The sequence below is a fragment of the Agelaius phoeniceus genome, chromosome 6, assembly GCF_051311805.1.
Source record: "Agelaius phoeniceus isolate bAgePho1 chromosome 6, bAgePho1.hap1, whole genome shotgun sequence".
In the NCBI taxonomy this organism is placed as follows: Eukaryota; Metazoa; Chordata; class Aves; order Passeriformes; family Icteridae; genus Agelaius; species Agelaius phoeniceus.
The window spans coordinates 1,174,239-1,191,565 of NC_135270.1; the positions used below are offsets into that span (position 1 = coordinate 1,174,239).

The 17,327-nt window shown below is 38.5% G+C and overlaps 1 protein-coding gene across 1 annotated transcript; it reads left to right on the plus strand.

The window, feature by feature from the left end:
• The first annotated feature begins 9,697 nt into the window (after nucleotides 1-9,697).
• LOC143694281 (SWI/SNF-related matrix-associated actin-dependent regulator of chromatin subfamily A member 5-like) lies at nucleotides 9,698-17,237 on the plus strand. Its single transcript, XM_077179463.1, has 8 exons — nucleotides 9,698-9,783; nucleotides 11,027-11,163; nucleotides 11,622-12,271; nucleotides 12,505-12,615; nucleotides 13,154-13,267; nucleotides 13,886-14,008; nucleotides 15,283-15,415; nucleotides 16,375-17,237. The coding sequence occupies exons 3-8, from the start codon at nucleotides 12,101-12,103 to the stop codon at nucleotides 16,548-16,550; spliced, it is 828 nt and encodes a 275-aa protein (XP_077035578.1). The 5' UTR covers nucleotides 9,698-9,783; nucleotides 11,027-11,163; nucleotides 11,622-12,100; the 3' UTR covers nucleotides 16,551-17,237.
• The last annotated feature ends 90 nt before the right edge of the window (nucleotides 17,238-17,327 follow it).

The window sequence follows — 17,327 nt, forward strand, 5'->3', positions numbered from 1 at the left end:
ACTTCTATAATCATTTCATGTCTGAACAGTAGCTTATGATAAAAAAAATCTCCATCACCTGGAGCCGTGAGGCAAAGGCTTTCCATTAGTCATCATACTCTGCATAATGAGCAGCATTGCTAATGAGACACAAAACACTTCAAAGTTATTCAATCAGCAGTCTGAATAATGAGATTTTACACAAAAATGTAAATAGTGAGCATGCAACAAAAGCAGTAAGGTGGATTATAGCTTTTTCTTTTAAGCCACCATGAATGGATAGATTGAACGAAAATTAATTACATTTTATAAATAATATAGTGTTCCACAGATTCCTAAGAAAACAGAATAGGCCAGGGCACTTGGTGCTTTAGAAGAATATGAAATTAAATATGAGACATAGCTGCTATGAATAAGCTTTATTGGAATCTCTAACATTGCCTTTAAATTTTTGTGGGAAACATCTGCAAAATGTTTCTTATAATAAGTCAGAAGATTATTAATACCATATTTGACAATTAGGTCAGACTTAGAGATCGGCCTGTAGTATACATTGATGCAAATTACATTAAAATATATATTCTATAATATAATAGGCATCAAGCCTGTCAGAATTCAAGGGGCATCCAGACAATGCTCCAGTCATGCTGCTTAACTTTAGGTGGTCCTGTGAGGAGCACAGAACTGGACTTGATCCTTCGGTGTCCCTTCCAGTTTGAGATATTCCATGGTAGCAAAATACCACGTCACATAACAGCAACCTGAGAAAGGACAATGGGTGACTGAGAGTTGAACATAATTTTTTCACATGTACAATCATATGGTTTTTAATCCTACTACTTGAGAGAAGCAAAATTAGAGGACAATGTTTCAGTTTTATTTAAAATGCCGTGAAAATCAGTATCAGGACTGGTAAAACTAATGGCAGCTTCATGATAGATATTACTGAAAAATAAAAATTTTTACTGATGGAAACCAGGAACATTTGAGATTTGACTTTGGATGCTTTGGAAGGTCTATGTTGCAGGATCATGCTTTTTTCAGAATAATTCCTGTATTTTTATATGAAAGAAAAAATGTCTTTGATGTAAAATTCTGCAAATGTTCAGGTGGAGCTTTATAAATCAATCAGTAGATTATGATTATGAGCAGTAGCAAACTCAGTTTCAAAGCAGTGTGCTCCCTTTATAATCATGTCAGCAGGGAAAAGCTTTGCTGCTGGCCATCTGCTGTTCAGGCAGGCTGCACTAACCTTCCACCTGCCTGAAAGAATAAAGGTGTTCTTTAGAAAGAGACACCAGAATTGTATTTAAAATTATTATTCAGAGCTGCAAAAAATTGTCAAAGTCGGAACCAGCAATGGATAGAATATAACTTAGAATTACTGAGTTATGTTGCATTGAAGAGAAATATATGATATGGGTCTCAATTTCTTACAAAATCTATTATCCCTTATGGAACAAACAAACAAATGAACAAGCAGACCCAAAATAAAACAAAAAAATTGTCTGAAAAATAGATCAATTTCTAGTGAATGTTTTTTACATTGCTGATTTCACTAATTCTGTTTTAAATATGTAAGCTACTAATTATCTCTGGTTATCAAACCAGATTCAGTGGCTAGGAGATGAAGTCCAATGTATTCAGACTTTAAATGCAAACCATGAAATTTTTACAATTCCCAGTTTGGTGAGAAACAACAAAAATCAATAAATAAATTTCAGTTGTAAGAGACTTATACAGAAGAGACTGGGATTAGGATTTTCAAGTTTATCTGTTAGAAAGGGCAGAAAACTACAAAGGGCAGAAAACTTATTGAGCTTCACTTTTTGCTGCACATAAATATCTGATGGTTTAAATACCACTCCTCCCAAGATTCATTGCTCCCAATGATGAAATGTATTTTTAGCTCAGCAGCACATCTCCCGGTGTGGGATAGGTAGCTGTAAACTGGACCAAGACTTAAAATAATGGCCCTGTCATTTTTAATTGTTCAGTAATAATATGAATCATTGTGAACTCATTTAGTATTAATTTGGTTGTTATAAAATGCTTCTATAGATCCTCTCAACTAATTAGCTTGACCTTCCTTTTGAAGGGTAACCGGTGGCTGTCTGGTGTTCAAGCTTGACTTGGAGCAGAAGGCAGGCTGGGAGCAGATTCCTGAGCCCCAAGTTCAGCCTTTCCAAGTTTCCTTCCCACCCTTTGACAAGAACTTGGTTGGATAAATGCAACAATGACCTGGTTTGCTGGTTGCATATGAATAATGAGACTTGATGTTCAAAATGAAAAGCTTTTCTGGATCTCCTCTAGCTGTGGATCTCCTTAATTGCTGTGATGTTTGAGGTAGTTCAAACTTCTCCACTCTTCTGGGAGTAATGATGCTTGTGCATCAGCACAGGAATGTTTAATGAAGAGTGTCTGGGATGCAAGCATATGCCTTAACAGCAAGTTTAAAGAGAAAGAAAATAAACTGTATTTAAGATACATTTCTTCAAAAGGGGCAACACCATGCCAAGAGGGAGAGACAAATAATTCCCTGAAAAAACAGTGATTTCATTTGTCCTACATGACTTCAATGAGATCATAACTTTTTTTTTTGAGAAATAGTGATGATTTTGCTAAACTGAGCTTTTAATGCAGAAGCCAGTGACCCATCCTATTGACAGAGATGGATACTGCAAGTGCAATAATTTGATTGCCAGAATATGACACAAAGTAGATAAGGTATTTTATCTTTTTCATCCACTAGATTATGCATTCTCCTTACTTTGGTATTTCTGATATATTTTCTGAGAATCAGTTTTGTCTCATGTAAATGGTTCTCTGGAGAATTTCATAACTAGAGGCAGCAGAAATAAAAAATAAAACCTGTCATTAAGGAAAAAATATTTTGCATTGTTGGCACAAAAATAATCCAAATATGCACATGGCCAGGCAAAGCAGTGGAGCAGTGGTTGAGTTTGTTCAGAAAAATGTCACGCTGTTCTGTCAAAAGCAGCACATGTATCTCATGTCATTGGGCAAGATGAGCAGTCCAAGCCGTAGACACTTGGTAAATCACTCCTGTTCTTAACCAAAGGAGTCTCAGGCTGAGAGCTGTATGCATTTTAAAATCAAGAAGCAGTAGGGGTGATGATCATTTGCTAACAGATATGGATGCATCTCAAACCCATTGAAAAGCCAAACATTCCCTGTCTGCCAAGAGTCACGAAAGAATTTTGAGCACAGTTGAAACTTTTAAAGGACAACAGCAATTAATCCTCTTCATTCATTACCAGGTAATGGCTGGAAATAATAATTGCACTGAAAGCAGTGACCACACAGTGAATAGAGAACGTTCCCCAAGTAATGACTGCTTCAGTAAATTCCTGAGTGCTTTTGGTCAGGATAAAACTAAACTCAGTCATTTCCAGCCCTCTTTCTCATTACCCAGCCAGGGCAATTTTTATCAAATCCCACCAGAGGTTCACATCCCACATCACTGTTGTGCAAACTCAGGCTGTATTGATGCAACTGATAAAATTTACTCACCACCTTCCAAGAAAGAAAGACATGAGAGATCCATGGTAGAAGGTTCCTTCATTCTACGAAGGTTTAGAAGAATGCAGGGGAAAAAATTACCTGACATTATATAGGGCTCACAGCGTTACAGGGCTCATTCTGCTTTCTCAAAATCCAGGTTATATTTCTTGGCATCTCCTCAGACTTTTTCAGAACAGAGATTCTGACTCTGTTCAGTTCATTTTCACTGCAGCCCAGATTTTCTCCTGTCACCACATGTACCATTGCTTTCCTGCTTTACACCTTCCCTCCCGTGGAAACTTCTCATTTCCATTTGGCATTTCTGTTCCCTGCCCTGCTTCAGAAAACCTTCATCTTTCATCCTACTTCTGCAAACTGCTACAGTTCTTTACTTTAGCTACTTCCAGGTGGTTTTGACCAGCATCAAGCCTCCGCACATCTACAGCCCCAGACTAGATAGATCTCTTCTTGTGCCCGATATAGAGACATGAACTGAAAGCAGCTGCTGTCAGGTTTGGCTTCAGGTCTGGCATTGTGACTGGAATTTAAAATCCATGTAATCCATGTTAGCAGACACTGTCAAAATTTCCTCAGATCTAGGTGTTCTGCTTTCCCCTTTCAGCTACCTTTTATTTCCAAGGTGACACATTTTTCTAGTTAGAAACTAGTTCAGTTTTCCCTGATTTGTGTTAAAATACCCAAAGAAGAGGTGCAAGTCTAGGATGTCCTTCCAGGAAATTTTAAATCTATGTGCAAGAAAGAGGAAAATACTGTCTATTTTTTTATTTTTCTAAGGTGATGAGTTAATATTAACCGTTTTCCTGTTTCTGCTGCTGTGCTTCCCCCTTCTGTGCAAATGTGTGCAGAGTTGCTGCTGTTACATAAAGAATGCAAAGCAGTAGTTTATTTTCTTCTTGCAAATTAAATATTCTGTACATTTTTTTTCTGGTGTTTTTTCCCCTTTCCTGAACATCCTTGTTGCTGTTATTGTAGGCAACATAACCCTGGTTGAAAAGAAATCATCTGTACAGAAACAAGAAGAGTGGATTTGGGAAGAAATTGCTGCAAAGAATAAATGCTAGACTGATGTTTTCAAAAGAATAAATGCTATTTTCAACATTTTTGGCATTTTTGGTAAGTGCACAAGTAATATTCTGCTGTAACCTATTTCCAGAAATCTTTTGCATTGTGTAAGTCACTCCTTTGAATGTCTGTGGCTGGGAAGATCACAATATTGTCAAAAGGTGTTCAAATATGATTATTATTTCAAATGTAATGGATATTTTCTGAGCAAATGAATTCTTGAAAATCAGAGATGTTAAAGATATATGAAGACTGAACCCAGTAACCTGCATTCAGATTTTGATGTTTAGTCAGAAACATGTCATAAGTCAAGAGACATTGTAATTACCAATGGATATTTACCAAGGTGCGATTATTAGTTTAATTTTTAATTTTTTCAACTTTGCTCATTCTTACTTAAAGGAGTTTAAGTCTTTTCATTTTCTTTTTGTAACTAACATTTAATATTCCACATCTGGTTGCCAAAATGGAAAATGTGTATTATTTGCTTACAGTAGAGGTGGGAATTATTCCTTGCCATAGCACTGGTATGAAGTTTGTTTTAAAACATGAAAGATCCATTTTAGATTCCTGAAAAGAGGTATTAAAATTTCTTGTTAGATATTGCTGATTGTGATTGAAAACCACTAAATTCAATTACAGTAGAGGGAGATGAAGGACATCTTGCAGCAATGAAAATGGTTGCAAATTTAATTAAAACATTAAATTATTGTTGGAATAAAGGTCATAATCATAAAACCTAATTGAAGGAAGTACATTAGCATGTACCCTAAGGTATCCTTTCCATTTCCAAATATCTATTACATATTTGACATTTGAAGAGGAAAGAGGTTCCATTTTATCTGGATGGATGAACGGCGATGGGGAGAAGTGTTATACATAATACAGTGTAAGAGCCCCATTTTTCAAAACATCATTTGCTCCTTGCATAGGTGCAACACTCTGATTTTATGTCTCTGACTGAGGAAATTCCCCTTATTTATTGAGCATCATGGACCTGCATAGGGCAGAGGACATCATATCATGTACTTAGACTTTTCCCTGTGGAAAAAGTGGAACTTAACTCCCTTTAAATTTGACAAAGCCTCAGTTACCAGCTGTCACCGTGTTACCTAGGCTGCCTTTGTGAGAGATGTGTTGCTGCCTGGAGAATGGGATGTCTGTGTAACATCATATGAAATGCTTATCAAAGAGAAGTCAGTATTCAAAAAGTTCAACTGGAGATACCTTGTTATAGATGAGGCCCACAGGATTAAAAATGAAAAATCAAAGGTAATTTATTTTACACTAAGCAAGAGATCTGTGGGGGTTATTTAGTTGATGGTGTAGGGACTAGTAATGTTTAAATATATATGTTTGATATTTGGTCATGTCTCACTGTCCTTCAGTTATCAGAAATTGTAAGGGAATTCAAGACTACCAACTGACTGCTATTAACTGGAACTCCACTTCAGAACAATTTACATGAACTCTGGGCACTTCTCAACTTCCTTTTGCCAGATGTCTTTAACTCAGCTGAAGTAAGTCTTTTGTTTCTGAATCAAATTAATTTTGCTGGTTTTCCCAATTTGAAAGTAGACCTGGATATGTATAGTTAGTGGTGTCAGTTACTGATAAGTGATAGATTGAGTTGGAAATGTTTGTTATAAAGCCTTTCATAAAATAGGCCAAATAAGGTCATTTGTTCTTTTACTTCCTGGCCATATGAGAGTTGTATTTGTTCACCATTGTGATGCTATTGTACCTTGAAAGGAAGCCTCTTATAAACCAATGATTTTGTTGATACAGGATTTTGATTTGTGATTTGATACCAACAACTGTCTAGGGGATCAAAAACTGGTGGAGCGCCTTCCTATGGTGAGTCCTTTTGCCTTTTATACAAGGGTTACATTTACCTAAGTTAAATCCCAAACAGTTCTTCTAATACTTCTTATGATAGACTATTAGGATGAGAGAGATTATTCCACAACTTTTCAGTCAAGCAAAATTAAGTCCAAGGACACAGAACCATGTCAAAGATCATTTTGACCTAATCTTTGAGTCTTTCAAATAAAGCACATGTATATCCTATGTATAGCAAATAATTTCTCCATATAGGTTGCTTTTTTTTTTTTCAGATTGTCTAACACTAGATCATGTATCTGTGATAGAGAATATCTGCTCTTTGATTCATCCATTGACCTGATCAGTGTTTCAGTTTCCAAAATGCATTTAATGGTGAACCTCTTTCAGGTGCTACGACCATTCCTTCTCCGTCGCATCAAGGCTGATGTGGAGAAAAGCTTGCCTCCAAAGAAGGAAGTTAAAATTTATGTGGGCCTCAGCAAAATGCAGCGAGAATGGTAATTAATGCATGTGCTTGACTGGGCTGTGGTTCAGGCTCAGAAGGAATGTGCTGTCTGTGACTTGGAGGTTGTGTAGAACTCAATTTATTCTCTCTGGTATACTCCCAGTTTATTCCTGTTTCTTTCTGACACTGCTATGACAGAACCATGCATGTCAGGGAGATTTACCTGATTAAATGAAGAGAGGGGTGAGCTTTAGACAGTATTTGTAGCCTAAAGACTTATGAAAACTTGCTTAACTTCTTGCTTAAAGGAGAGGAGGTTCAGGAGGAACCTTTTTGCTCTGCACGACTCCTGGATGGGAGGGTGCAGCCGAGGGGGTCATCAGCCTCTTCTCCCAGGCAACAGAACAAGAAGAAATGGCCTCAAACTACACCAAGGGAGGTTCAGGTCAAACATCAGGAGGAATCTCTTAATGGAAAGGGTTGTCAAGCATTGGAATAGACTGCTCAGACAGGTGGTGGATTCACCATCTCTGGAGGTATTGAGGAAACAGCTGGATGTGGCACCCAGTGGATGGTGGTGTTTAGCCTAAGGTTGGAACTGATGATCTCAGAGTTCTCTTGCAACCCAATCGATTCTGTGAGTCTGTGCTACATTTCTGACTTGCCCAGAGGCAAAAGAATGACACCCAAACCATGTCCCATGGCTGCCATGATGCTGAGGGCAGGTTCTGTCTCCCACAGGCTTTTCCTGGCTTACATGTATTCAAACCTTTCCTCCTCCTCCCTCTGCACCAGCAAAAGATGCAGCTTGTAAGTCATCCTCCAGCTTCATTTTAGAGTGAACAGAAGGGTTTTTTTCTTTCCGTGCTGTAGGTATACCCGAATCCTGATGAAGGATATAGATATCCTGAACTCAGCTGGGAAGCTGGACAAGATGAGACTGCTGAACATCCTGATGCAGCTGCGGAAATGCTGCAATCACCCGTACCTCTTTGATGGAGCAGAGCCTGGCCCACCTTACACAACAGACATGCATTTGGTCACTAACAGTGGCAAAATGGTACTTCTAGACAAATTGCTGCCTAAGTTGAAAGAACAAGGTATGCATCTCCTTTCTGGGGTTTTGAGAGTTTTTTGGTTCAGTAATGCTTTTGTGTATTCTGAGCAAAACCCAGCGGACTTTAGCCAGGATTACTGTTGGTTTCTAGTATGATACCAGCTTGGATCAATAGTCCATTAAGGCTTTTTGTGTTGAAGTGTTTTGATTTCTTTTTTTTTCCCATTTTTTCATCGCAGCTAAGTTCACACCATAAAAACATCATTTGATTGGGGCTTTAGATTTTCTTTCATAGTTTTCTTAGCTATCTGAAATATAATTATGTAGTATTTTAGCCACACCTTTGATTTGCCATGAAGGACCATTTCAGATTCAGAGTCCTCATACATAGTTCAAGTCAAATCCTGTGTGAAATGTTGGTCTTTCTTGGTGGATGTGATTTTGAACAGTACCTGAGGTTTTTCTGTGTATTCTATAAACACTCAGACATGGGGGAACTCTTAAGTTGTTTTAAAGTTATTTGAGCTTTGAAATGGATTACTGTAAAAGTCACTTGCAACAGAATTTTTGACACTGGAATAAATTTTTAGCTCACTATTTTTTGAGTATGCTTACAGTAGTAACTTTGCTAAAGAAGTTGGATGTAGGTTTGTGAGTGGGGACACTTTGCAGGAAAACAAAACCACGTCCAAACCTCAACCTTCTGTAGTATAGAAGTAAACTGTACTTTGTATCTAGGTATCATCCAAGCAGCTGTGACTGTATAACTCAAGACTGAAAACCAAGCAATTCAGTGGTTACTGTGCTTTTTTGATCTTGGTTTCTTCCTGATATCAGGTTTATTGATTAGGTGTTGTAATTAATACTGGACTGGTCTCAAATCAAATTAGCATCTTAAACAAGAGAGTTCAGTATTAACCCTTGAGTCCAAAGGACAAAAGGAAGTAGAAACTTTGTTATATCCTGTGTTTTACTTAAATTTCTCCAGTAGACTGGAAATGGTTGAGTGTATATGCATAAAGTACTGAACCTTTTCTTTTTTTTTTTTTATTTAAGTTGTTCTTGGCAGTAAACTGACAAGTACTTAAGAAGAATTCACTTTATTTCTAGAGATCTTAAATCCAAAACAATCAAATACTTCAAAATTTTATTATTTATACTTGATAATGTTTTTATATTTGTGTTACCATCTTACTCTGCCATGTCTGGGAACTTTTTCTTGAGGAGTACAACACAAAATGAAAAGGAGAAGCCAGCCATTAATTAGACAGTGACATATCAGGGTAAGACAAACGTGTCCTATGGCATGGATGTGCTGTGGCAGCAGCAGCTGCAGCCCTGCATTGTAGTTTGGGTCTGAAATTCAAACGACTTTTCTTCTTAGTACATGGAATTGCCCTCCTTCCTTTTCTGGTAGTGCAGACTTGGAGAGTTTGTTTAATCTTACATTTTGGTGAAAGCATAAGAAACCTTTTTACCCAAACAGGCTCAAGGGTTCTAATCTTCAGGCAGATGACAAGAGTTCTAGATATTTTGGAAGATTACTGTATGTGGAGAAATTACGAATATTGCAGACTGGATGGACAAACTCCTCACAATGAGCAACAGGTATTTACAACTTCAGGGATTGTATTTATGTAAAAATACTACTTGTAAAACATTTTGTTTAACTGATACATTCTTTTCATTGATTTAGGCTTCCATTAATGCATTCAATGATCCTGACAGCTCAAAATTTGTGTTCGTGTTGAGTACACGAGCAGGAGGTCTTGGAATCGATCTGGCTACTGCTGATGTTGTAATTCTCTATGATTCAGACTGGAATCCACAAGTAGATCTCCAGGCTATGGTAAGATTCCAGATGGAAATTATGGGGTTTTGTTTTTCTTTTTCTCACAGTACTTTGCTAGAAATGTGTACTTCCAAAATAAATTGGTATTTTCCCATTTTAGCACAGGAGCAGGATTTGTAAGACTAATTTTCAGTTCAAGTGCAGCTTCCACTGTGTGGAACCATTAGTCCTCAGTCACATTTGGGTTATACAGTGTTTTATGTAGTGGGAAATGCTGGGTGTGTGCTACACCTCATAGTATTGTTTAATGCAAATAGCCTACTTGAGTAAGTAAAAATGAATTAAATCTAGGTTGTTAATCCCAAAACTATAAAGCTGTTGTGGGGAGTGGAGGTGAATGTGTTTTCACTGTTTTTCCTGCGATCTTGAAAATGAGATAAAGAAAAGTTGAATTAAAGTTTTCAAAAACTGCTTTTATGGTGATGGTAATGAAAGGATCTCATTTTAGTAACTATCCTTAGGGGTTTTTTTAAGTAGATGTGGATGCATCTCCATCCTGGATACATGTCAAGGACATTAGTGACCACCTAAGAAAGGAAAGCTATCTAAAAACTGCCAGTGGATTTTTGGATTTTTGGTTGGGTTTTTTTTGGTTTTTTTTTTTTTGACAAATGAGGCCTTTCAGAGACAAGTCTTGGAAATGTCTTAAATTATTTCAGTTAACCTGTGGGTCTCAAGTACTCTAGCAAAAATCACTTCAAAAGAATGATGGAACTGGTGTCTAATAGCTCAAATGAGGCAGTACCAGCTACCACTACAGGTGTGTGTTGAGAATACTGATTCTCACAGTGGTTCATGTTTCACTAGTCAGGAGAGGCAGGGTTATTGTATTTTTCTTGAACTATTCATGGCACTACTGAAGGATTTTGAGAAAGGCAGCTTTTGGTCAGCAGAGAGATGATTTCTTCATGCTTTGATTCTACAGAAGGTTGCTTAAGGTCAGAAGCATCCAAATCTTCTCCTCTGTGTGATTTAATGAAAAACCCCAAATCCTGCTGTTTTTTAGCTATGACACATAGAGACACACTCACTGTCAGTGTTATTGAAAAAAAAAACCCCAAACCTGCAATGTAGATAAAAATGTAATATCTTGGGTAGCCATGGATAGCTGTAAACATTTTAGTAACCTGTGCTGTTCTGTTTTGTAGATTTGTGTGCTGTAAATAATGAAGATCTTAAACCTCATTATGTAGTCATGCTGGAAGGCAAGTGCTGACTTTTTTGTTACTGTTTTGGGCAGGATCGAGCGCACAGAATTGGGCAGACCAAGACTGTCCGTGTGTTCAGGTTTATTACAGACAATACCGTGGAGGAAAGGATAGTGGAGCGTGCAGAAATGAAACTGCGCCTGGATTCCATAGTCATCCAGCAAGGCAAGTATTATATGAAGGCACTTCGGATCTAGGATGAAATTCCCTTCTTCTCCCATTGTAAATCATGGTGCAATCAGCCAGTAAGAACCAGTGGGAGTGTTGCTTTTGCCTCATCTGAACTCTGAAGGGAGTTCATGTGCAAAGGCCTCATCCACTTGGAAATTTGTTTTACTGTAGGAGTAGGCATTTCCTCACTAACTTTTTGCTTACCTGCCCGGTGGGATATAGTCAGATTTGACTTTTTAAAGCACTCAGTTTCTTCTTTCACTTTAAATTTAAATGAATGCCTTTCCTTTTTCTAATAGACAGAGAAAAGTAAGGTAACCTTAGTTGACTTGCTTGGAATCAGTAATATGTAGTTTGTATGTGGAAATATAAGGGGGAGAAAATCCTGTATTGCTCCTTCCGTAACATAAACTCTTCAGTGAGTTGCTATCCTCAAGCATTTTTATCTTTAGGAAGATTGGTGGATCAAAACCTGAATAAACTTGGAAAGGATGAAATGCTGCAAATGATCAGACATGGAGCAACACACGTGTTTGCTTCAAAGGATAGTGAGATTACAGATGAAGATATTGATCACATTTTGGAAAGAGGGGCAAAGAAGGTGAGAAGGTTTGAAAAGGGGAAGCTCACCTGTAGATTTGAATGTGATGGCAAGATAGTGAGTCTCTGGATGATAACTTGGTTCCAAGCTGGAGAGAAAAGGGGTTTTTGCTGTAGAGGGTTTTTGTGTTACTCAATCGTGTCTGTTTTTTCTGATGTTGTCAATAAGATGTTTTATAGTCAAGTACCTTCTAGAATGGCTCCTCTTCTTTCTGGCAATGGGATGTTTTAAAATGAAGTACCTTTCAGAGTGGCTCCTTTCTGGAATGAGGTGTTTAATAATGACGTGCCTTCCAAAATGGCTCCCGTTCTATCTGGGAATGAGATGTTAAATAATGAAGTACCATCCAAATGGCTACTATTCTTTTCTGTATCCCCTGTCCAAGACTGCGGAAATGAATGAAAAACTTTCAAAGATGGGTGAAAGCTCCCTTAGGAATTTTACTATGGATACTGAATCTAGCGTGTATAATTTTGAAGGGGAAGACTACAGAGAAAAACAGAAGGTAATGTTTTAAGTTTCTTTTGGAGGAATGCACTGAATTGCATGTTTTAGTCATACTTATTTAAGAGGTATTGGGTAAACTACAGTGTCATCTATGAAAATAGTTTAAATAACACTTATAACACTTATAATGAAGTAGATGTAGATCTAATTTTACATAAAACTTGTAGCTGGTCTCATGATCTTGCAAGACTTAATTTTTGGTTTTGGGGGTGATGGGTTTTGTTTTTATAGTTGGCATTTACAGAGTGGATTGAACCACCTAAAAGAGAAAGAAAAGCCAATTATGCTGTGGATGCTTACTTCAGAGAGGCTCTTCGAGTCAGTGAACCAAAAGCACCCAAGGTGAGTTGACTAATCAAAAGAAATAAATTTTTTCAATATGTATGGTAAATGGCTAAAGCTCTAAGCAACAAATAGGTCTTGAGTCATAAAAACTGCTCTGTTCACTTTTATAAAGTGGAGGGACTATCTAAATTTAGAAAAAATTTCCAAAAGACTTGAGACAAACTTCTGTGAGAAAAAATAAGAACAGTATGAAACTTGTAAGACGTTAGGGAGGCTAAGATCAAGTTTTTTCTAGTTCTTATTTAAGCAGCTGTAAATTTTCCTGTGGAAGATTAATGCTTTAAACACGTGTGACTTTTTCACCAGCCACCTCCTCCCAAAAGACCTCTCTTCCCCTTCTCTCACTGCTCTTTTACTTTTAGAATTCTTTGTGGTGGTTGGTGTGTCTTGCATGGTGTGACTTTTTTCCCCCCAAGTTAAGACAGTGCATTTTTGTAACAATAATGCTTTTTGTTTGCTCATAAACTTAAATTACTTCTTACAAGCAAGCAGATTCTGGATGTGAAAGGGAGCAAATGCAAGCTTTGTGTTTCAGGCTCCACGGCCTCCAAAACAGCCAAATGTACAGGACTTCCAGTTCTTTCCTCCTCGCCTGTTTGAACTGTTGGAAAAAGAGATTCTCTACGACAGGAAAACAATTGGTTACAAGGTAACTGAAGAATTTCCTTGACCAGAGGGCTGGAGCACCTCTCTTAGGAGGAAAGGCTGAGAGTTGGGATTGTTCAGTCTGGAGAAGCAAAGGCTCTGGAGCAACCAAATTGCAGCCTTTCAGTACCTAGAGGGGGCTTGCAGGAAAGCTGAAAAGGGACTTTTTACAAGGGAGCAGCTTTAAACTGACAGAGGGCAGGTTTGGGTTGGATATTGGAAGGAAATTCTTCACTGTGAGTGTGGTGAGGCACTGGCACAATTTGCCCAGAGAAGCTGTGGATGACCCACATTCCACTTGCTTGGAAGTGTTCAAGGCCACGTTGGACGAGCCTTTGAGCATCCTTGTCTAAGCAGAAGGTGGCCCTGCCCATAGCAGGGGCTTGGAAAAGAGGTGATCTTTAAGGTCCAGTCCCTTCTGTGCTGTTCTCTAAATTCTTGCAATGGAACAGTTTAATGCAACAGTAGGAGAATAAGTACTTTTCCAGCCTTTCACAGTAATTTAAATGAAATAAAATCATGTTCAGCTGTAGAAGCTATTAGGTTATATTAACAAAAAGGTGACAATTAGTAATTATCTGTGAAAAATTAATTCAGTTTTACAAAGTGCAAAACCTTTCAGGTACCTCGTAATCCTGATCTCCCAAATGCAGCCCAAGCACAAAAGGAAGAGCAGCTTAAGATTGATGAGGCTGAACCTCTTAATGATGAAGAACTAGAAGAAAAAGAGAAACTTCTAACCCAGGTATTGTCGGTTCTTCAGTGAGACTGAAATCAGCCAAAGCTTGTTTTGTGTTTCACAGCATTATGGGAGCATTTCTTGGTCACTGATCGGCATGTGCCGTAGTTAACACATCTGCACAGTTTGGTTCAGACTGAAAAGAGTTTCCAGCATTAGGTTTGTCATAGGCCTATGTCATAGGATATCTTTGAGGAATATGCACCAAGGATTCTCCTGAATCCTAGTCTGGCATTCACTATAGACTGTGATGTCTTTCCATGAAACCTTGCAGAATGGCTGCAGAGCTGGGTGTGCTGCATTCCACATTATTTAATGCACATATTCTGCCTCAGTTTCACACCCTTATGGAAGTGAATCTTGGGGTCTGAACAGTCAGTTTTCCTAAACCACATCTGGTAGTGGATAGTTCCCCTCACTAAAAGAGGGTGTGAGCTGAATAGGTATATAATTAGGAAGCCTGTATATTTAAATAATTTAAAACCAGGTGAATGCTTGATATGCCTTATTTGGATATTTTATTTACACGTTGTATTTTGGCAGGGGATCGGAATTACAGGACAGGATTTCTTGCTTGCGTAGTAATGAGCTGGAACAGCTCACTGTGGAGACACCAGAATCACAGAGGTCAGGAATCAGTACAGTCCAGTAAGCTGTGGCTAAATCACAACATGGCTGGCAGAACTTGCTACTTCCCACTACTTGTAAAAGCTACTGGTAATATGAAATGAACCTACTTTAGCTCATGACTTCAGCAGTGCTACTTGTGTCTCTGCTGAAAATCACCATCACAAGGTGGCTTTAGTCCTTCTGAGGGAGAGTGACCATGCAGCGGTCACTGCAATGATGCAATGGCTGAGGGTGTCTGTGAGGCACTTGGGGGGCCTTTTTGACAAAACAAAAGCCATTACACTACTTTCACTTGAGCAATTTTTTTTTTCTTAGAAAGTAATCCCACAGAGAGACTATTAGGAGGAGGGATTAATTTTTCAGCTGAAAACTTACCAGAAATTACTAGGTAAATAAAGAACTAGTGCTAGTCATTTTGCAGTATTTAAATAGAGAGACTACAGTGACTGCAGTATAAAAGGAGTTCTACTAAATTACAGTGACTGCAGTATAAAAAGAGTTCTACTAAATTAAACTGCAGAGAAAGAAAAGGTTTAACACTGTGGAATGATGGAAGTGTTACAGGCAATTTCAAGAAACCAGTTGAATCAAATTCGGAGATGGACAAATCCTGAACCTCTGTGCAATGTTTCCTCTTGATTGCTGTATAGGGCTTCACTAACTGGAATAAGAGAGATTTCAACCAGTTCCTCAAAGCCAATGAGAAGTGGGGCCGTGATGACATTGAAAATATAGCACGAGAAGTCGAAGGAAAAACCCCAGAGGAAGTCATTGAGTATTCAGGTAACTTAATTCTGTACTCAGCTCTGAGAGTATCTAACTCTGCTTGGCTCATTTGAACTGCCTAAGAACATGGTAACATCCTACTGCTGAGAATTTCTTACACTGCTGTTCTAAGATTTTTGGGGTAGAATTATATTGATGTATTTTGGATCTGCTGCTCTGTCTTTTACCATCATTACTGCCTGCACAACTAAGGCTGTACTAAAATGCACACCTAAACTCCTGCTGAGCCACTTCACTGTATCCTGAATCTAACTGGGTAGCACTGTCTTCAGTTCTTGTTAATTTTTGCAAAGGGAAATGCTGAGAAACACTGCTTAGCTGAAGAGATTTCCCTTTTCCTTGTATTCATTAATGAGAAGTTAACCTTTACCTCCTCCTCGAGAGCAGAACTCAGTAAATACATCACGATTGAACCTACAGCCACCACTGGTAACCTGAGTCTTAACCTCGCATTAGAAGAGATTTTTTTCCACTGTAGTGTAGCTGCAAAGTCCTGGCACTACATTTCTAAAGGTATAGAGCAAGTTGAAAATGTGCAAAAATCTTGTACAAAAACCCCTTATTTAAACACCTAATGGTCTTTCAGGCACTTGCTTGTCTTCAGGCACTCAGTTGCCCTCTTGCTTCTATTGATAAAACTGTATTCTGTTACATCTGTTTTCATTTGAAGAAGCTTTGTTTCCTTTGAGGAGACTGACACACAAAAGTCTTACTGGCCTGTATTGTACCTCACTTAAACTGAAGATTCCTATATCTACCCTCTTCAAAACAGCATTTGTACTACTGCAGCACATGGTAGCTGGAAGGGAAGGTTTCTTACCAGCTCAAGGCATGTCTGTTGTTACACAGCAGTAAGCTCTGGTAAAAGGAAGGAACAGCTAACATCCTTTTTTTAAGGTTAAACCTCTGACTTTTACAATGCATGATAAGATACTAAGAAGTTGTTCTTTTCTTAGCTGTGTTCTGGGAAAGATGCAATGTACTCCAAGACATAGAGAAGATCATGGCTCAGATTGAAAGAGGAGAAGCTAGAATTCAGAGACGAATCAGCATAAAAAAGGCTCTCGATACAAAGGTGGGTTTGCTCAGTTTCTTTTTTTTTTTCCTGGTGCCAGTGAGGGGAGATGCATGACCCCTGTCTGACCAGTGCTGCTGATGTATGAAGACATCTTGGGCATGACATTGGTCTCTTTGCATAACACTCAGCAATTTCTTCCTATGGCTTTTCCATCCCATGGAAGTGCTGTGATGACACCCTTAGCTATGGTCTACCCTGGTGTTTGTAACAGTCTTCTGTATTACAGCACACAGTTCAGAGCGCTGTGTAACTCCACATAGTACAGGCCTTGGGGAGGAGCACAGTTCCTTCTGGACACGTGGAACTGAAATTAAGAGAGAGAGAGAGAAATGGAGAGAGGGGGATGGAGAGAGGGAGAAATGGGGGAGATAAAGGGATGGAGAGGGATAGAGAGAGGGAGAGAGAGAAATGGAGGAAGAGAAGGGAGAGAGGTAGGTGGGTAGAGCAATAGGGGGGAGAGAAACATAGGAAAACAGGTGGAGAGAATTGGAGTAAAGTAGAAACAGGTAGAGATGGCAGAAGACAGAGGGAGTTAGAAACATCAGATTAGAGAGCACTTAAAAAAGACTGATCCAACAGTCTTGGGGAAGGATGGGAGATAGACCTTTTAACATTTCTGCTTTTGTCTCTTTCTGTGGTGCATCATATCCATCCCTTCCATAGCTGAACCAGTGGGTCTGGACTTTCTGACAGGAATTCAACAGAAAGCTTTTTCAATCTTTTGTCCCCCTAGAAGCAGCCCAAGTTTTTGGGGCAGTCCATCTCAAAACATTTCTGTAAAATTTCCTTGTGGTTCTCGATGCTGCTCAGGCCCATCAGACTGACACAAAA

Coding starts and splice junctions, on each gene's coding strand:
- LOC143694281 (XM_077179463.1), top strand. CDS start 12,101: ATGAAGTACCATCCAAATGGCTACTATTCTTTTCTGTATCCCCTGTCC. Junction 12,272..12,504: donor ACTACAGAGAAAAACAGAAG/GTAATGTTTTAA, acceptor TTGTTTTTATAG/TTGGCATTTACAGAGTGGAT. Junction 15,416..16,374: donor GGAAGTCATTGAGTATTCAG/GTAACTTAATTC, acceptor TTCTTTTCTTAG/CTGTGTTCTGGGAAAGATGC.